At 31.8% G+C, this 22,154-nt stretch overlaps 1 protein-coding gene, 1 long non-coding RNA gene and 1 pseudogene across 2 annotated transcripts; all 3 read left to right on the top strand.

The window, feature by feature from the left end:
* Nucleotides 1–3,006: 3,006 nt before the first annotated feature.
* Nucleotides 3,007–6,229, top strand: LOC127243723 (uncharacterized). The gene is made up of 3 exons (XR_007837025.1): nt 3,007–3,537; nt 3,629–3,736; nt 3,819–6,229. It is a non-coding gene; the product is annotated as an uncharacterized LOC127243723 (long non-coding RNA).
* A 1,157-nt stretch (nt 6,230–7,386) lies between these two features.
* On the top strand, nt 7,387–8,922 carry LOC127243899 (senescence-specific cysteine protease SAG39-like; annotated as a pseudogene).
* Nucleotides 8,923–15,005: 6,083 nt separating this feature from the next.
* On the top strand, nt 15,006–16,491 carry LOC127243900 (senescence-specific cysteine protease SAG39-like). Its single transcript, XM_051264126.1, has 2 exons — nt 15,006–15,441; nt 15,902–16,491. The coding sequence occupies exons 1-2, from the start codon at nt 15,006–15,008 to the stop codon at nt 16,489–16,491; spliced, it is 1,026 nt and encodes a 341-aa protein (XP_051120083.1).
* The last annotated feature ends 5,663 nt before the right edge of the window (nt 16,492–22,154 follow it).

Here is a 22,154-nt window from a genome sequence, read left to right as displayed (position 1 = left end):
TACATTCTTACTAATCAATAAAATAAAATACTATTATTTTTTAATTTATTAAAAACAAATACTATACTTTCCATTGAGAAAAATAGAGTATATAATTTTAAAATTTTGTAAAATATAAAATGGGTTGAGTCTGTCCGCCACACTTGGATTGTGATTTTTTAAGTTAGTTAAAATGCGGATCTAAACGGGCAACCCACATGGTTGAGAGTGAGTTAGCCCCAATGGGGCGGGTTAACCCGCGGACCAAATAAATATAATAATTAGCATTCACCCGTCTCAACTAAATGTGTGTTTTTAACTTTTTTTACTTGTTACATTAAAAACTTATAATATAAGTAATCAAGTATTAATATCAGAGTTATTTTAATTTTATTAAATTACAAATATACCATTATAAATACAATTAATTTATAAATAACATATAAAGAGTAAAAAAAATCAAAATAATCTTGTACACTTTATTTAATAAATAACATATTATTATTTTTAATTTATTGAAAAGAGATATTTTTAGTAAGACGAATAAAATAAAATTTATATTATATTGTCTACATGTTGTTTTTCTTGTCTATTAATTTATTTCGATTTTTCATTATTTGTTTTGTTGGTCTTCCATTTTATTGTTTTATAATTTTTATTTTATTTTAGAATCTATTCACATATTCATAAAATTAATTATGATTTATTTAAAAAAATATTTCTTATTATTATGATTTTTATATACATTAACTAATACTAATATTTAGAATTGAGAATTTTTATATTTATTGTTTATTTTAAAATATTTATTATTTAAATTCTATAATAAAACTATTTTTAGCTATTTTTAAATATTAATTACCAAAAATATTTATAATATTAATATTTTTAAAAGTTTGTGGGCTAGCCCGCTTAACTCGTCACCCGCCGGTGGATTGGGTTGGGTTGATAAAATTTTGATCCGTTCCGCCGCGAGTTGTCCCGCAAACAACCCGCTTATTTGCGGGTTATGGTAAATTGCGGATCAATTCGCCCCGCTAATCCGTTTTGACAGTACTACTTATAACAATGTCCGAGAGTGATTCAACTGATGATTTTTGTTGTATCACCTCAAAAACAATTTACGAACTCAAATTTAGTTTTTAGTTTCTACTTATAACACTTCAGTGTGAGGAAATATTGCGATATTTTATATATTTAATTTATTGTTTAAATTAGGTTACTATTATTTTATATTGAATTATTATTATTTGTGCCTTTGTGATCTATATCATGTCTATACTAGATTTTTAATTCCATTATTAATAAATATATACAATTCCATTATTAATAAATATATACAATTTTGAAGGTCTGCAAAATATAACATTAGCAAGCAAGGTGTGTTTATGTTGTATTTTTTAATGATTTATATATATATATATATATTAAAGTACATGGAATCATACTAGAAATATAAAAAATAATATTTTAATTAAATTATTGATTTTTTTTTGATAAATAGAATGTACATCTTATATATTGCATTGGCCCATATATACATTTAAGCCTGATTAATTGTGATAGTCTTCAAGAAGAAATGTTTCAAATAATAAAAGAAGTTATAATTGAAAATAATTTAAATAAAAATAAAATGGTAAAATACAACCCGATATATTTTTATGTTTATTGTTTTTTAAATGACAGGCCGTTGTTATAAGTAAATATATTTTTATTAAAAATGATATAGTAAGAAATATATGTATATATAATATATATTGAATTCATTTGTATCATTGTCGAATGTAGTTTTTTTAATAGAAAATGAATAGCTATATTTTTTCAATACTATTTTTATTCTAAAAAAATAAAAAAATAAAAAAACATAAAATATTTTATATAAAAGTAAAAAAATAAAAGAAAAGAATTTTAATTACTCATTATAAAAAGTTATAAAATCATTATAAAAAATCAAAAAGTCAAAAATTAACTTAAAACAATACTCTCGGTCCATCTTAAATATTGACATTTGCTTTTTGGACGTTGTTTAAAAAATATTGTATTTTAATGATAGTTGAGATAATTTTTATATAAAAAGACCATTACATCTCTATAGTAATTTTTTTTCTTTTTTTTTATGACGTGGGAACCCGCAGCCGCTATTCGAAAGTGCGGATAAACCTCCGGTCGAACCTAATACCCTGCAAACCAGGCCCGACAAGAAAGTCACACTAGGCAAACCATGTGTGGCAAGTGACCTGAGGCGTCGGAGGTTTGAACCCATGACCTCACGGTCACAAGTCCAAATGTAATTAATGTACTTTGCAAGGAAAATAATTAAAATTAGTGTAAAAAAATGAGCAAATTTACATAATAATTAAAATGATTGAGATAATTACAGAATTACTAGCAAAATTAAAAAATAAATAAAATTAATGTAATTAAAATTACATAATAAAATTTACAAAAATAAAAATTTAATTTAAAAAATATAGTGCAAAAATCTTAATTTACAATGCACATAATTAAGTACACAATATTATGTTTATAAAAAAAAAAAAGTGTGCATAATTAGGAAATAAAAAAAACAGTGCATAAATCATTATCATCCCGTAACATCATACATCGAGAACGGAAAATCGGTAGACAAACCTTAATTTTACTATAACATCATACATTGAGAATGAAAAATCAATAGACAGCGCGATATATCAATACAAATCGTAATAAATCATCATGGCATTATACAATAAAAATTACATTGAACATAAATAAAAAATAATCAACAAAAACACCTCCAAAACATAATTCATTTCCCTCCCAAAGAGGGATAATCACGTCATTGTCACATCATCTTAACCATTCTCATCAAAGAGAAAATTTCCCTCCATTACCAAATACACATTCCCCTCATTAAACTACACTATATATACATCATAAGATCACATATTTCAGCAACATATTTCACAATTGTTGGAAATATGAAAAAACAAAATTTAGCAGCCAATGATCTTAATAGCATTGTATAATTTCTGTTGCAGGTATCTACCAACGGGAAACCAGTTCATGGGAAAATTACTGAAGCAAGTTTAAAGTGTGGTGTAAGTAGACAAGTCATCCATAGAATTTGGAAGAGAACACATGAGCAAATTCACTCAGGTCAGCCCATTTCTTTAAAAAATAAGAAAACAGACCTTCCTCGTGTTAAAAGGCAGGAGTTTGATAAAACAGCTTTACAAAATATAGTTGTGCACAAAAGAGGTACTTATAGAAATATCGCGAAGGAGATGAATGTAAGTAAGAGTACTGTCAGGAATTGGGTAAAATCGGGGCTAATCAGACCGCACACCAATCCTATCAAGCCTTCCCTTGGCGAGTAAAACAAGATAGAGAGGCTGAAGTTCAGCCTCAACTTAGATTGACAGTGCATCGAAAGTAATCAAATTCCGAAGCATGACACAAGTTGTGCACATAGATGAAAAGTGGTTTAATCTTACAAGGGAGACGGAAAGATACTATCTATTACCCGATGAGCCAGAGCCATATAGGGCCTGTCAAAGTAAAAGATTTATTACGAAGGTAATGTTCTTATGTGCAGTTGTTAGACCGATGTATACAAACAGTGAAGAATGCATATTCGATCGAACAATAGGTATTTTCTCTTTTACAGGAAAAGTTCTAGCCCAAAAAATTTTAGAATAGAGTAGTCGGGACAATGGTTACAACATCATTAGAATCCCTTACGAAGGAAGTCACAAAGGAACTTTTAATCAATAAGGTATGTTGTTTCACTTTGTATTTCTATACCTAGACTTCCTTAAAAATTACGTGAGTAATCCTCATTGGTGACTTTATAACAGGTGATACCAGCAATAAAGGAGAAATGGTCAAGTATTAGGGACAAGAATGTCACTATTCAACAAGATAACGCAAAGCCGCACATCAACAACCTTGATCTAGATTTCAGACAGACAACAAGCACTGATGGATGGAACATCAATTTGGTTTTTCAACCACCAAACAGCCCAGACACAAATTTGAATGAAATGGGATGGTTCAGGCACTACAATCTTTACAAATTACACAGTCAGGTACCACAGTAGATGACTTACTTGGTGCAGTTCACAAATCATTTGAACAAGTATCACATATCGCTCTAAACTCAGTTTTTCTAAGTTTGCAAGCATGTCTTGGTGAGATAATGGCTAATCTTGGATCAAACAATTATAAGATCCCTCACCTAGGAAAAGAATCTTTGAGAAGGTCAGAGAATCTCCCGGAAGACATTCAAGTTGACCATGAAATGATCAAAACATGTATTGATCATTTGATGGATTTTAATGAAGCAGAAGACCTAGATGACTTTATAACTTCTCTAGGGGAATTTTAGTAATAGATGAATGCTTAGGTGTAGTAGAACATGTTTTTGATGATAGGAGAAGTTATGGTTATTCCGATAAAACATCTCCATTTAGAGAGGTTGTTTAAGTAATAACCAATAATCTCTTTTGTAGGATAATTAAATCAATTTGTACACCCAACAAACCTTTGGATGGGATGTATATGCATATGTGACACTTTTTGTATGTCATTTTCACAATTTATCATCACAGAGTGTTGTAAACTTACTCTTAGAAATTAGTTGACATTTATAGGGTGCTCTCAGATACTAATCATCATCGAGTAAGGGCTGCGGCGTACAAATTTCAATGCACATATGACTGCATTACTGTAAAAGTAAACTTCCAAATACAATATGAATCAAAGGATCATCAAAGAACACAATCAATACACTCTTGGATGATAACTTTCATCGAGTGAGGGGCAGTGACTACAAATTCAAATGCACAGTGGTTGCATTACTTTAAAAGTAAGCCTCCACATACAATATGCATCACAGGGTCATCAAAGAACACAATTAGTACACTCTCGGATGATAACCTTCATCGAGTGGGGGGGGAAGGGGGCAGTGACTACGAATTCAAATGCATAGTGGTTGCATACTTTTAAATGTAAGCCTCCAAATACAGTATACATCACAGGGCCATCAAAGAACACAATCAATATACTCTCGAATGATAATCTTCATCGAGTAGGGGGTAGTAACTACGAATTCAAATGCACAATGGTTGCATTACCTATATAGTAAGCATCTATTATAACTATGCACAATCAGTACACTCTCGGAAGAAAATCGTAATCGAGTGGAAGCTGTTTAGGCAAATAATCTTGCGCATATTTGGTGCATTACTCACAAAGTAAGCCATCCATAAACAATATGCACTACACACAACCAACAGCCTACATTGCACATAATCAACACAAAAATTCATCATTTCAGCCATTAAAATTGAAATTCCCAACTTCAAGTACTCATAAAAAGAAGCCATAGAAGGTATACCTTAGAGTACTCGGGCAAGGTGGTCGCAAGAGGACATTAAATCCTCAAGAACTGAAGGAACACATCACGGCGGCTACGAGCATTGATTCCGGCTATAAGGGTTTTTTTTTGTCATTTATTTTTGAACGACAACTGGCAACGGACAGAGAAAGGCAAACTCGGAGTCTAGCACAACCCAGCCGGAGTACAGGTGGGGCGATTCTAGCACCTCAGAGGTCAAAGATTCCGAGCTCGTATACGAGCAAAGCCTCTCAATAGACGGCCAAAGCCCCTCATCTGGAAGGTCTCAAACCCACCGTTGAAGGTCCCGCACGTCTTCGGTACCATGGATCTGTAAAGATCAGAGTCAAAGAGGGAAATATCGGAATAGGGCTTCACAGGCGACTTCCGAACAAGGCCGATGGACAAAGCCCGAGAGGATCCTTTGATAAATCCTCCGATTGATCGCAATTGAAGCGATTTTGGGCCATACCGGTGGTTGACGGCGACGGTTGAAGCAAGATCCAGAGAGAACGACGAAGATGAAGATCGTGAAAAAAATCCTAAGAACACAAGAGGATCGATAAAAATGAATGTGAGAAGGGTAGGTCAGAGTATAAATAAATTGTTTTTGTTTTAATTTTGATAATTGTGTTTATTTAAAAATAGATGTATAAATAAATGTAATGGTATTTATGTAAATAAGCATAAAAGTAAAACTATGTGTAAAATGGGGTGGGGTCCACACTTACTAAAAAAGGAAATTTAAATTTTGTATTTTGGACAACCCAAATGAAAAAATGTAAACTTTGTAAGCGGACGGAGAAAGTATATTTAATATTTTTGACGCAATTCTTCTTACCGTACATAAAAAATCATTTTATTTAAAAACGTTGCGTAAACACAGTCATTTTTATTGACAATTATAGAAATAAAAAAAATTTAAAAAGAACACAACAATATTTATGTGTATATATTGACTAGATTTTTAAAAATTATTAAATGTGTAGTTTTTTTATAAAAAAATATATATTATTTCTATTAAAAATGATAATAATAAAAAAAATATATATTTTATAAAAAATTGTCACATTAATTTAAAATATATATTTTTTAATTAAATTGTTGATTTATGTGACTAAATATAATATAAATTATATTAATATGCATCTATATTATCTTTTTTATAATATTTACATAACTTTGCTATGTTTGTTTGGGGATTCTTCCCAAATATTACTATTGATAAAAAAAATTTATATTTAAATCTCATTTCAAAATTCAATCGACTTAGCAAACAAGCGAAAGAACAAATACTCACGGTTGATCGAGCATGGGGCTTTGGCCACACTCCCCTTCCCTATTTTATTCTATCATTTTTATTTGTATTTTCAAAATATGTATATATATAAATATAAAAATAATAATTAGTACTATTAAAAATGAAAAATATCTTAATTAAGATTTTTTCTAAATGAAAATTGTATTATTTATTTATTTTTAAAATTATTTAAATAAATATTTATAATATACATTTAGTAATGTTATTGTAATTTATTATTTTTTAACATTTTTAAAATATAATAATTAGAATAATAAAATTATTATAAAAAAATAAAGAAATATATGTCCTTTTATATGTATAAATATATTTTATTATTTTCTAAAATTAAAAAAACATTCGCTCCCTTTCAGTTGAAGTCTGATTCAGCCACTGCAAATACTTAATCAGAATATCTCAAAGCGAAACTGCAGTGTCACGTAATTTGGCAAGTCCATGCATTGCTTAAGAGTATTGATTATTAATTAAGATCAAACATTCGACAAGATTGTGGTAAGAACAGCGTACCTTTGGGGTCAAATTGTATTGAAGTTGAATTATTATTATTATTCCAAATTAATGAATTAAATTATCGATCATCTTCCTCGTCAAAACGGCTTCTGTTCTATTGTATTCACCTGCAATTTCTCTATTCCCTATTCTATAAATACCTCAAGCTTTGTTGCGATGGATTCAAATAACTTTCCCCCACAATACAAACTTAACAATGGCTTCCACGACTGCCCCTTCTCTCCTCATATTCGCTGCAATCCTACTTTCCGGGACGTCGCCGCCACCGGCCGTGGCGGCCCGGACCTTCTCCGGCGAGACATCTATGGTGGAGAGGCACGAGGCTTGGATGGTGCAGTACGGACGTGCCTATAAAGACGATGCCGAGAAGGCAAAGAGGTTCCGAATTTTCAAGGACAATGTGGACTACATCGAATCCGTCAACGAGGCTGCAACCACGTCCTACAAGCTTTCAATAAATCAGTTCGCCGATTTGACAAACGAGGAATTTCAAGAGTCGCGCAATGGATATAAGACCTCCACTCGCCCCAAAGCGTCGGTGTTTAGGTATGCGAACGTGACAGCGGTTCCGTCGAGCGTCGACTGGAGAAAAAAGGGGCCGTCACCGGTGTTAAAGATCAAGGCCAATGCGGTATGTTTAATAACTTGTCTTTAAATGTTGATGAAACAAACTATTCGTGAGCTCAGCTATTTTAAAGATCAAGATCGTGGTAGCTAAAGAACTACTCGTTCTAATAAACGAGCATAGCTAATTAGCTTATAAGCTCTGACATATTAATATTTAACGACAGTTGCAGTGCTGAATTTTATAATTCTAACGTTGCACTGACAACACTGCTATAATAAACATACATTATATTACTATAATACAAATACAATATATTTTACAACTGATTGAATACAAAAGAATATATTTATACAACATACTTACAAGTATGACATCACATATTTTCAAATAAAACGAAAGCATATAATTTTTCGCCTATTTGTCAACTATGAAAAATCAGTATGGTGCTGATTTGCGTCAATTAGTCAACACTGTGACTATCCTCTTAATATTTTTCTAATTTTGTCGAAACGTAGGATGTTGTTGGGCGTTCTCCGCGGTTGCGGCCGTTGAAGGAATCCACCAACTCAAGACAAAATCACTCGTATCCTTATCCGAGCAAGAGCTCGTTGACTGCGACACAAGCGAAGACGAGGGATGCAACGGCGGACTCATGGACAACGCCTTCGAGTTCATCGTCCAAAACCACGGCCTAACGACCGAATCGAGCTATCCATACCAAGGAACGGACGGCACTTGCAACTCCAAGAAGGAATCCTCGAGCGCGGCCAAGATCACCGGGTACGAGGATGTCCCCGCCAACAGCGAATCGTCATTGATGAAGGCGGTGGCGAATCAGCCGGTATCCGTCGCCATCGATGCTAGCGGATCCGATTTCCAGTTCTACTCGAGCGGAGTGTTTACGGGACCGTGTGGAACTGATCTAGATCACGGTGTCACGGCCGTCGGGTACGGGAAGACGAGCGACGGGACCAAGTATTGGCTCGTGAAGAACTCGTGGGGTACGAGCTGGGGCGAGAGCGGATACATTCGGATGCAGCGCGGCGTCGATGCCGCCGAGGGGCTGTGTGGCATTGCAATGGAGGCTTCTTATCCGACGGTCTAGAACTAACTCATTGTACGTAATATGTATTTATCAAAGAATGACTCTGATCATCAAATGATTGAACAACCGGAGCAATTTACTTACGTTCATACTTTGTACATATTTGGATATTGTTTATATGTTGTAACGAAGAAAGATGGTATTTAAGCAATGTACTCTTCCGATTCTTATGTAAATTTCAATTATTTGCAATTATAATGATTTCGATCGTTTAAATTTATGGAATTGAATATAATCTCTTCGGTTTAGGATGCTCATTGAAAATTTATTAGTAGTATGTATTGCCTCTGTAGATTTATATATAATATGGTGTTGAATGTGTTTGATCATCTCCACCCCGTCGTATTTACGCAGTGGGTTGTACAAAAAAATTGGGGAGAGGGGCTCCAATCCACCTCCAAATCCGCCCTCCCTAATTTTTGCAGATTTGTACAGTGTTACTCCATAGCTGTATCTCCAGTCCATTTTTTTAGTAGAGTTTTTGTGGTGTTTTTTATATTTTTGGTATTTTTTTTAGTGTATCGTGTAATTTTAATTTTTAGTAGATGATATATAATTTTATATTTTAAAAAGTTTTATGTAATTTACTTTTTTGAAAATAATGTATAATTTTATCTTTTAAAAGTGATATAATTTTATCTTTTAAAAATGATATAATTTTATTTTTTGGAAAGTAATACTCCCTTTGTCCCATGAATATAGTCTTAGTTGGGTTTGACAAGAGATTTAAGAAATATTGATATTATATTGATAGTTGGTAAAAAGTATGGATAAAAAACTATTTTGCCCTTACGAGTGTATTAGTGTAAAAACTAGTAGCAACTGTTTAATAAAAATGAAAAAGTATGGGTAGTTTTATGGTGACATGGTTATTTATGGATATAACACTATTGTTTTAGGATGGACAAAAATGTTAAACAAAACTATTGTATTGGAACGGAGGGAGTATGTAATTTTATTTTTTAAAAAAATAATGTATAATTTTGTTTTTTAAATTGATATATAATTTTACTTTTTGAGAGTGATATAATTTTTATTTTTTAAAATAATATTTAATTATTTTTTTAAAAGTGATATGTAATTTTATTTTTTTAAATGATATATAATTTTATTTTTTTTGAAAGTGATATATAATTTTATTTTTTAAAGCAACATATAATTTTACTTTGTAAAAAGTTATGTTTAATTTTTTATTTTAAAATCAATTATTTTATATCTTTTCCACAAAAAAATTTATAATATGTATGTATAATTATTAAAAAACGATACGTGTGTTTAAATTTAAATTCATTTAAACTTGAAAATAATATATGTTATAAAATTATTTAGCATATAAAATTAAAATACAAAAGAATGTTGAATAGGATGCAAATTACATAAAATATTTTATTGATAGAATTCAAATTACATAAAACAAATTGCATAAAAAAAATTACATTAATAAAATACAATTGCATAAAATATTAAAATACACTGATTTGATTTAATATGGAGGAATATCAGCATTTTCATCTCCACCAATATTACTGAAATATTGAGAAAGTATATTCGAAAAGACTGTGGATTTGATCCCTGAAATTCCATTGTTTTTATGTAAAATTTCATTTTCTTGAGCGGGTAATAAGCACCCTGAGCAGGATCAGAAATAACATTCAAGTTCATATTAATAATTTTTTCCTCAAGTGTCACTTTTTTAAATGTTAATTTTTCTCGTTCCAGTTGCAAAACTTTTTGTTTGTGCAAATTTTATTTTTGTAGTATTTCCAAGGTCATTGAATTTTGTTCTTTAACTTCACTAACATGAGCATCTTCTTTATCTTTATTTTTATGTTGCTTTGCTTTTTTCACCCCCATGGGGCGCTCATATGAAAACCCATCAACATTATAATTTAAATTTAATCTACTCTCACTATCGTCTAAGTTAACCGAAAATGATGAATTTCCAGGGGATTCAAAAGCAGTATTATCCGACGATGATGATACATGAGTGGAATTATTTTTTCGAGGTATTTTATATAGATTTCTAACTTCATTGTGATCATTAAATTTTTCAAAATCTTTTAACAAATTTCAAACATGATCAAATTTAAAACCTTTTTTTAAATTTGCATCTTCCTTCATTAGTATCTCATTTGTTTAATTGCAAACAATATTTTAAGGTTACAAATAAAACTTTCAAGATATATATATATATATTAACAATAAATTTAAGAAATGACTTATAATATTCATCTCTAAAGCTCCACTAGGTTTTAAAGTTTCTATTTTTTTATACAAGCAAGTAACTTTCGAACAGCTTTCTCCATGGTTTGGATTCGATTTTGTACAGATCCTGCACTACGTATCTTTCAATCAGAATTTTTAGTTTGGTTGTATGCATCAGTGATTCGATTCCAAAATTGATCCCTGGATTGTTGTCTTCCGGTAATTGGATCTTGCGAGATATCTAAATAATGTTGACATAACAACAAATCTTCATCATGACTATAACCACCACCTCGGATGGACATTTTGAGAAGAAATTTTAATAAACTTTTGTTATATTAGAATGAGAAGTTAGTGGTTTTGGTGCAATAATTCAAAGAGTGAAAAAATATATTTGTAGACAAATTTTGGATAGATATCAAATTTTATCCATTGAAAAACTTAATCTCAAACATTCATTTAGATTTCACAACACCTACCCATTGAATTAAAACACTTTTTTTTGACCAATCTCAAATATTTATATTATATTTGACTATATATATACATATTATAACAATCTATTTATCTATATCAAAAGCAATTCGAACCGTTCGTATGGATTTCATTTACATTTAATCCGTTGGATTGAATATCTATATTATCCAATCAATTATTATATATTAGAAATTACAAAAATCCACTTATCCATGTCAAAGCAATCATGAGTGTTTGTTTGGATTTCATCTTCATTTCATCCGTTTGATTTGATATATATATTATCCAATCAATTATTATATATTATAAATTATAAAAATCCACTTATCCATGTCAAAGCAATCATGAGCGTTCGTTTGGATTTCATTTTCATTTCATCCGTTGGATTGGATATCTATATTATCCAATCAATTATTATATATTATAAATTATAAAAATCCACTTATCTATATCCGAGCAATCATATGATCGTTCGTTTGGATTTCATCTTCATTTCATCCGTTGGATGAATATCTATATTATCCATATAATTCTCATATATTTATATTTTATCTAAAATTTTTATTTTATAAATTATTGGGCATTCAACGAAGGTTTATTCATCAAACTTATATTCATTTATCAAAACAATATTATTTCTTCAGCATGAGTAACTCTTCATCGTCGAATGATGAAGAAGTTAGTAGAATTTTCATGGAGTCTTTTCAAGAGGATGAAGCAGCAATCTCTATATTGATGCAAAATAATGCTTATTTGGAGCAGTTACTCAATCCATCTCAATCAACCCATCGAGGCTCTATCCCGGGTCATCGAGTAATTATCGTGATCGTGAAAGTTCAGATCGTAATTTATATAATGATTATTTTTCAAATAATCCTTTGTATAATGAAAAAATGTTTCGTCGACGATTTCGAATGGCTAGAAGTCTGTTTCTTCGTATTGTTGATTCGGTTAAAGATCATGATCCGTATTTTCAACAACGGAGATATGGTCTTGGTAGACTTGTCTTGTCAACCTTACAAAAGGTAACTGTTGTTTTTCGGGTGTTAGCATATGGTGTACCTTCATATTAAACTAATGAGTACATTAAAATTGGTGAATCAACCACAATTGAAAGTATTAAGAGATTTTGTCGTGCCGTTGTTGAAATTTTTTCAACTGAATATCTTCGACATCCTAATGCCAATGATATTGTAAGGTTGCTTCATATTGGAGAATCTCGTGGTTTTTCAGGTATGTTGGGCAGTTTAGATTGTATGCATTGAAAATGGAAAAATTGTTCTACGGTTTTCGAAGGTCAATATGCAGGTCGTAGTGGATCACCAACTATTATTCTCGAAGCTGTGGCTGATTATGATCTTTGGATATGGTATGCATATTTTGGTATGCCAGGTGCCAATAATGAAATTAATGTTTTATAATCCTCGTACTTGTTTTCAAATCTTGCTCTAGGTATTGCTTCTCCCGCACATTATACCCTTCAAGGGAAAGAATACAATATGGGGTATTATCTAGCTGATGGTATTTATCCTAAGTGGGCTACTCTTGTGCAAACTATTCGTGATTCACGAGGTCCAAAAAAAAGACTTTTTGCACAAAAACAAGAGTCTTGTAGAAAAGATGTTCAGCGTGTTTTTGGAGTTCTACAATCACGTTGGCATATAATTGCTGGAGCTGTTCGATTTTGGCAAAAAAAAAAATTCTGCATGATATTATCACTGCTTTTATTATTATGCATAATATTATAATAGAAGATGAACGGGATCTCAGTGCACCTATTAGAGAAGTTTTAGAAACACCACCCCCATCGGTAGAAATGACAACCGATGAAACCATTCAACTTCAACAATTTCTTGCCCGACATAGACAGAATAAGTGAGACAGACGAAAATGAAAAGGTAAACACTGTAAGTGGAATGGAGGGGGTAGTATTTTATTGATCAATAAAAATGTATAAAAAATTGATATTATGTAATATAATTAAACTAACATCACGTGTAATGATATATTTATAATTTAACAAAAATTAAGGGCATTTTAGTTAACATAACTGCAAACTAAGTAAAAAAAAAGACAAAAAAAAATAAGAAAATCACTCTCCAAATAAAAGATAAATTTTTTGTTAAAACAGATCCAAGATCCCAAGTCTATTCAAAGCCAAATATACAGTAGAGTTTACTGTATAAAATAATATTTTAGAGTAAGAGGGGCTTTTAGCTTATTGAATTGTTTTTAGCTGTTTGAATACTAAATCAGCTAATATTGGGGTGTCTTTGGCAATTAGCTATTAGTTGGTAGTTGATTCGATTAGTTATTAGTTGATTCGATTAGCTCGTTTGACTAGCTAATTCGATTAGCTATTAGTTGATTCGATTAGCTGGTTTGACTAGCTAATTCGATTAGTTGTTTGTATTAAAGTGTTTGGTAAAATAGCGGTTTGATATTAGTTGTTAATACGTAAAATCACAATTAAAGATATTTTATATGTTATTTTCAATATATTTAGTTGAGTTTTTTACGATGAGTAGACGTTTTTTAGAATTTTATTATTAATTTTTAAAATTAAAATTTTTTTATTAAGATATTTATTTTTCTTATTTTAAAATATTTTGTAAAAATTAACACAAGTTTTTTGAAAAAAAAATATATTTTTCATTAGAAATAGTATAAATATAAAAGAACAAAAATCATTAGTATATATTTTTATTAGATTAATTTTTAATTAATATATATTTCCATTAGATTTATAATTTTAATAAAAATATTATGTGATAACAAAATACTATATAAATGAATCAATAATATTAATATTTTTATATTATTTTTTTTAAAAAATTAAAAAAATCTAAATAAGATAATTGACATATAAAAAAATAATTATTTTAAATTTATATATATATATATATGAAGTTATTAGAAGAAAATATATCCAAATAATTACTAAATAGTGTAATAAAAAAAATACTCCCTCAGTTCCAATACAATAGTCTTGTTTATTATTTTTGTTTGTCATAAAGCAATAGTCTTATTTCCATAAATAACAATATACATGAAAGAATTAATTAATTTTTTAAGGATAAATAAAGAATAAAAAAATTAAAAAAAAAATTAATTTGAAACGCTGATATATATAATTTTTTTCAAAATTAATTTTTTGTCCCAATAAACTAATTGAAAAAACTGAGTTACCAAACACCTAATAATTTTGTTTTATGTTAAGGGTCAAACACAGACAAAATTGTGGCAAGAAAGTGTACCCGTGGGGGCAAATTGTATTGAGGTTGAATTATGATTATTATTATTATTATAAATTAATAAATTAAATGATCGATCATCTTCCTCGTCAAAACGACTTCTGTTCCGTTGTATTCACCTGCAAATTCTATTCCTAATTCTATAAATACCTCAAGCTTTGTTGCAATTGATTCAAATCACTTTCCCACACAATACATAATTAACAATGGCTTCCTCGACCACCTCTTTCCTCCTCATATTCGCAGCAATCCTACTTTCCGGCATATCGCCGCCACCGGCAGCGGCGGCCCGGACCTTCTCCGGCGAGACATCGATGGTGGAGAGGCATGAGGCATGGATGGTGCAGTACGGACGTGCCTATAAAGATGATGCCGAGAAAGCCAAGAGGTTCCGAATTTTCAAGGACAATGTGGACTACATCGAATCCGTCAACGAGGCCGCAACCACGTCCTACAAGCTTTCGATAAATCAGTTCGCCGATTTGACAAACGAGGAGTTTCAAGAGTCGCGCAACGGATATAAGACCTCCGCTCGCCCCAAAACATCGGCGTTTAGGTATGCGAATGTGACCGCGGTTCCATCTAGCGTCGACTGGAGAAAAAAGGGGGCCGTCACCGGTGTTAAGGATCAAGGCCAATGTGGTACGTTCAATAACTTGTTTTGAAATATCGACAAAAAAAGAACTGTTCTTGAGCTCAGCTATTTTAAAGATCAAGATTGTCGTAGCTAACAAACTATTCGACTAATAAACGAGCATAGCTAATTAGCTTATGAGCTCGGCACATTAATATTTGACGGCAGTTATAATATTGAATTTTATAATTAAACAATAGATACATTATGTTAATATAATACAAGTCCAGTATATTTTATAATTGATCAAATACAAAAGAATATATTTATACAACATACTTACCTATGAACTAACAACACATGTTTTTCAAATAACACAACATGTATTGTGTAAAATAAAAGCATATATTGTCTGTCTATTTGTTATTTATATGACAATTCAGTATAGCGTTGATTTTCACCGAGCATTCAGCACGGTACCTATTCTTTTAATACTTTTAATATTTATCTAATTTTGTCGAAATGTAGGATGTTGTTGGGCGTTTTCCGCAGTCGCGGCCGTCGAAGGAATCCACCAACTCAAGACAAAGTCACTCGTATCCTTATCCGAGCAAGAGCTCGTCGACTGCGACACAAGCGAGGACGAGGGATGCAACGGCGGACTCATGGACAACGCCTTCGAGTTCATCGTCCAAAACCACGGCCTAACGACCGAATCGAGCTATCCATACCAAGGAACGGACGACACTTGCAACTCCAAGAAGGAATCCTCGAGCGCCGCCAAGATCACCGGGTACGAGGATGTCCCTGCCAACAGCGAATCGTCATTGATGAAGGCGGTGGCGAATCAGCCGGTATCCGTCGCCATCGACGCTAGCGGATCTGATTTCCAGTTCTACACAAGCGGAGTGTTTACCGGACAGTGTGGAACTGATCTAGATCACGGTGTCACGGCCGTCGGGTATGGAAAGACGAGCGACGGGACCAAGTATTGGCTCGTGAAGAACTCGTGGGGGACGAGCTGGGGCGAGAGCGGATACATTCGGATGCAGCGCGGCGTTGACGCCGCCGAGGGGCTGTGTGGCATTGCAATGGAGGCTTCTTATCCGACGGTCTAGAACTAACACGTTGTACCATACTATGTGATGATTTATCAAAGAATGACTCTGGTTATCAAATGACTGAACAATCGGAAGCAATTTACTTACGTTCATACTTTGTATAAATTTGGATATTGTTTATATGTTGTAATGAAGAAAGATGGTATTTAAGCAATGTATTTTTCCGATTGTTATGTAAGTTTCAATTATTTGCAATTATAAGGATTTCGATCATCGAAGATGACATATTATTTATATTAATATAATACAAATACAACAGTTGATGACATTATTTTATACAACAGGCACTATAATTATGAACTGACAAAACATGTCTTTATTACACATATTATTACACATATGTGTTCTGTGAAATAAAAATGTGCATTGTTTGTATATTTTGTGTGATGATTTGAAAAATAAATACGATGCTAATTCTTCAATCATTCCCATAATTAATACTTCATTCGTCTTGCGTTAAAGGTATATATTTACTTTTTATACGAAATTTAAAAGATAATAATATTTTAATTACCGTCGATAGTTAAAATTAGTGTACAAAAAAATTACTCATTATTTTTTTATAAAAAATAATGATTTGATAATAAAATAAAAATATTTATAAAAAAAATATGATCCTCTAAAAAATATATATATATACGTCGACGCAAAAGGATTGAAAATAAGAAAATGTATAAATTAAGCAGAATAAAGGAAGCACATAATTGTATGCTAACCTAACGAACTGCCAACCTAGTAAAAATATTAGTAATTAATTTTATATTAAAATTTTGATTTAAAAGAATTCAAATAAAACAAAAAAAAAATAAAAATAAAACAAAAGAAACACTGTCCAATAAATAGATCCAAGATCCCGAAGTCTATCAAAGCCAAATATACAGTAGAGTTTACTGTAAACTTCGTTTACTTGTATTTTATCTTATTATTTGTGTTTGTTTAATTTTTAGATTGAATTTTTTAATGTGAGAGAGATATAATTATGTTGTTAATAGTATAGAAAATAATATTTTATATTTAGTGTTGTTTTTGTGTAAAATAATGAAATATATATTATATTGTAGACAAAAAATTGTATAACTTTTAATAAATATAAAATTTGTATAAAATATATTATAGAGCGGATTCTATTTTTTATTTGGGTTATTTGATTCTCTTTCCGGATCGATTTGTACTTCAAATTGGATATGATAGCTTCTTTAATCCAAAAGAATTAAGTTTAACTTTGCCGAACTTTGAAAGACTTTGGTCTCCGTCTAGGCGAATTTGATAATCGGCTTTGGTTTTGATGTCGTCTTTGACGAATTTGAGACTTTGATCTTGAAGGAGATAGATTTGACACTACGTAACGTTTTTTGGCGGCGTGTCTCTTTGACTTTGGCATAAAAAAAGGGGCCGACTTTGATGATTTGAAGAAGAGCGCGATGAACGTCTCGAAGCTTTAAAATAAATTTTGGAGGATTTTATGTTGGCTTTGACGGATTCGTTAATGGCTTTAGGAGTTTTGGTTTTTCTTCTGTCTTGGACATACAACGAACGTTAACTTCATCGATTGGTCAACCAATATTTGATTATTTGTCCAAATCGAAGACTTTTCAACAAAGAACACTACGAATGACACGAAAGACATTAAGAACATTAAAGAGAGATTTTAGAAACTTAATTACCTCTTTGCTTGAATCCCTAATATAATTTCAGTGTCTTCAAATGAATTGGTCAAGACCCCTATTTACAAGTAAGGGGAAGCCTCAACTTCCTCTTCGAATGATGCCACGTGGTGCATTCTGATTGGCCAACAACAAGATTTTATAGTCCTTCATTTTTCATCGGATGTCGTTTTCTATTTTTTAAAGATTTGATTGTACGCCTTTTTTTTCCGGCAAAATCTTTATAGTATTTCATTTCTCGAAAGATATTAATTATAATGCTTTCTTTATTGATAAGTTTTATTTTATTTACTATCCAATTTATTATGGTTTCATATATGCACATAATATTTGTACGATATCATCAAATTTAAATAGATTTCGTATTAATGGTTGATATTTATAGTAAAAAATTAACATATATACATAATTAAATATTATATATTTATTTTATTAAAATGTTATTTTCTTTTAAAAGTATGATATTTTATTAAATTTATATATTTATTTTTTAATGTTTATATATATATATTGAGACTTGTAGTAAGAAAAAAATCATAATTTTTATTTTAAATAGTGAATACTTTATCTGAAAAAAAAAAAAAAAAGTGGTTTTTAAAAGAGAAAAAAAAATTATTGAACTTAGATCGTAATTAAGTTTTTATTTTTATTTAAAATTAATTAAATTTTGGAGGGTATCTTTTGAAATTTTATCATTTTTAACTATTTAAAAATAGAATACTTCCTCAGGAGAAAATGAGGCATTTACCTATTACATTGTGATTTGATTCTTTTTTTTATTTTATTTCTCTAGGTCTTACGAGAAAGACACGTGATTTGCGAACATTTTTTAAATCAATCTACTCTTGGGGCAAGAAAACTCTATGGAAAGATGGTGGTTTAATTGGGTCAAATTTCATGTGATTCAGTAAACAGAATCGAAATTCCATCGGTGATTGAGCAGCAGCCCTTAACCCACCTAAAAAAGAATATTTATTATTTGATCCATATCCCGACATCAGAAGTCCAACAGGAGCAAGACTTGAAACGGCGATCCATAAAAAAAACACCAATACTAAGATCAACTAGAATAAAATGATAGGTGTTCAAAATAGAGTCAATAAAAAAGAAATCGAAAACTGAATAAAGAAATAGAAATAGTGGGTTCCATCGTTTCTATGGTTATTTTTTAATAAATGAGGTATTCTTTATACATCGGAGCCTTTACTTCATTTAATCAATTCATTAATGTTATTGCGAACTTGTATAGTTCATACCACACTCTTCGGCTCTACCCACGAATTATCCAGTAACAGGTCTTTCACAATCAGACTTACCTATACAGTAACGATATTTAATTAGAAAAGTTAGCTGGGGTATAAAGATAATTCAATAACAATGAGATATAAAGATAATTTCTTTTCACTATAAAATTTAACTGGGGAAAAACAAGCATGTTTAAACAGAAAATATACCTTTTTTTTGCACAAGATTACTCTATGTTTTGACCATTTCTTCCACAATCAAGAGCCCTGAATATGAAAATCAGAAATAACAAAGAGCAAATTTATCAACGCTATTGCCGAAGAAGTCGTAAAAATAAATATGCTACTCTAAGTCAAATAGTTTACATAGAATGCAATTTATAAGGTCAGAGAGCAATTCTTAGGGCCATTTGCATCATAACATATTGAAATATGACATCATAGTCCAGAAAAAATAGAACCAATTCTACCGTAAGCCTCGTATTCCAGCTGCCCGAAAGATCATGCAATAAGTTGTGGCTCTTTTTCTTCCCAAATTCAGTGGGTAAGAATTAAAACGTTGACAAAACAGAATAAAAATAGCCCTTCTTTTAAAAGACGCCAACAATAGCAGTAAGTAAATTCTACGGAAGCAAAAACGAGTCAAAACTTACACTAAAAGTGGTTGAGGCAGAGATCTGTACTTTCGATGGCGAATCAAAATTGCGCTTCCGGTTCACAACAACACAGATTACACACGGGAAAGCCCATCTGTTTAGGAAAACTACATTGTGATGAAGATGATGATACAGAAAGGCGTGGCTGGACGCCAAGAACGGCGGCCTGACCTGCGATTTCAGGAGGTAAGCGGAAGAGCAGAGCAAGTGGGTGTGTGAATAGACAGTTGTGAAGGGGTTGTCGATAAGCAAATCAGTACAGAGGTAGGTTGAAGGGCTAAATTGTTATTTTCGAAATAAGGGGCAGGATAGACATTTCAAGTGACACATCCGTACAAGCTCGTCTTTTGAAGCTAGTACAAACGGACGGGAAATTGTTATTTTGGAAATGAAGGACAGGATAGACTTTTCAGACGCTAAAAAATCAAATTTAAGGTGTTACGTACAAAAATAATAATAATAATAAAAATAATGGTAGCAGGGTCTTGAACGAAGGTAAGACCTGAAGTCGGGCAAAAAAGTAGAAAAATTTGCGCTCAGGTCGGGAAGTCCTCAGGTCGGGAGGTCCTCAAGACGGAAAGTGGTCAGGTCGGGAAGTCCTCAGGTCGGGACGTCCTCAAGACGGAAAGTGGTCAGGTCGGGAAGTCCTCAGGTCGGGAAGTCCTCAAGACAGAAAGTGGTCAGGACGGGAAGTCCTTAGGTCGGAAAGTCCTCAGGTCGGGAGGTCGTCAAGACGAAAAGTGATCAGGTCGGGAAGTCCTTAGGTCGGGAAGTCTGCAGGTCTGATGGTCAGCAGGTCGGACAGACAGGTTTGATGGTCAGCAGGTCGGATAAAGTAGGTCGGCTGGTCTAGCAATTGGTCTCTGGAATGGTCGGTCGGGCAAGTTGAGTTCGGGAACTGATGGAAGCATCTGGCGAGACGGTGCAAGGCACGTGTCAATAAAGGAGGAATTAGAGATTCCTAATCTCATGCGCTAAATAATCAAATTTAAGGATATTTTCCATATCTTTGAATTTTACTTTTTGTATGTTGAAAAAATACATCAACACTTTATTTTCAGATTTTACTTTTTATTGTTGAAAATTGCATTAACACCAATAAAAAATAAAATAGAGGAGAATGTAGATGAAATGTTTGAGATAAGAAGGGTGACCCTGCATCTCTTTATGAGTTTTGAAATGTAAAAAATAACAAGGATATTTCAACTTTGATAATTGTTACGCACAAAAAATAATAATAATAATAAAAATAAGGATAGCAGGATCTTAAAGGAAGATAGACACGAAGTCGGGTGGAAAAGGAAAAAAATTTGCGCTCAGGTCGGTTGGTCCTCGATCGGATGGTCAGGTGCGTTGGTTAGCAGTCGGATAGGCAGGTCGGAAGATCCTCGGTCGGTTGGTCTGGTCGGTTGGTCCTCGGTCGGATGATCAGGTCGGTTGATTAGCGGTCGGATTGGCAGGTCGGAAGGTCCTCGGTCGGTTGGTATGGTCGGTTGGTCCTCAGTCGGATCGTTAGTGATCGGACAGACAGGTCTGATGGTCAGCAGGTCGGACAGATAAATCTTTCTTTGGTACCTATAATTATTAATTTTATACCCATGTTGTATGCTATTGTATATTTTATTTGTTTGAAGATACTATGGTTTGGTTGATATGTACTACAAATACTCATGTATGAACATTGGTATTTCTTATGCTAGTATATTGGATGTTCATAAAATCTTATTTTATGCAGTTGTGTCTGTCGAAAATGATGAAAATTAGAAATTATTTTGCTGGATTTTAAGGTATGTTCTTTATGTTGATGGTCGATATAATTAAAAAGACTAATGTTTTTTCAGATAGACACTTGGAATTTCTAAAATCTATTATCACTGTATTTTTTGAAGCCCACCACGCATACTGTCTTCGGCATTTAGTGAACGACTTTCGCACACAGGTATGTGTAGAATATATGTTTAATTTATTATAATAAATGCAACAAGTTAATTATATTTCGTATAGGTAATGCAGAGATATCTTATGCACCATATTTCGTTCGTTTTCAACAAAGTTGTTTACGCACCTCTGCGGAAGGATTTTGGGCAGCATATAAT

The sequence above is a fragment of the Andrographis paniculata genome, unplaced genomic scaffold, assembly GCF_009805555.1.
Source record: "Andrographis paniculata isolate CXL003 unplaced genomic scaffold, ASM980555v1 Contig98END, whole genome shotgun sequence".
Taxonomy (NCBI): Eukaryota; Viridiplantae; Streptophyta; class Magnoliopsida; order Lamiales; family Acanthaceae; genus Andrographis; species Andrographis paniculata.
This window is presented reverse-complemented; position numbering and strand designations above follow the sequence as displayed.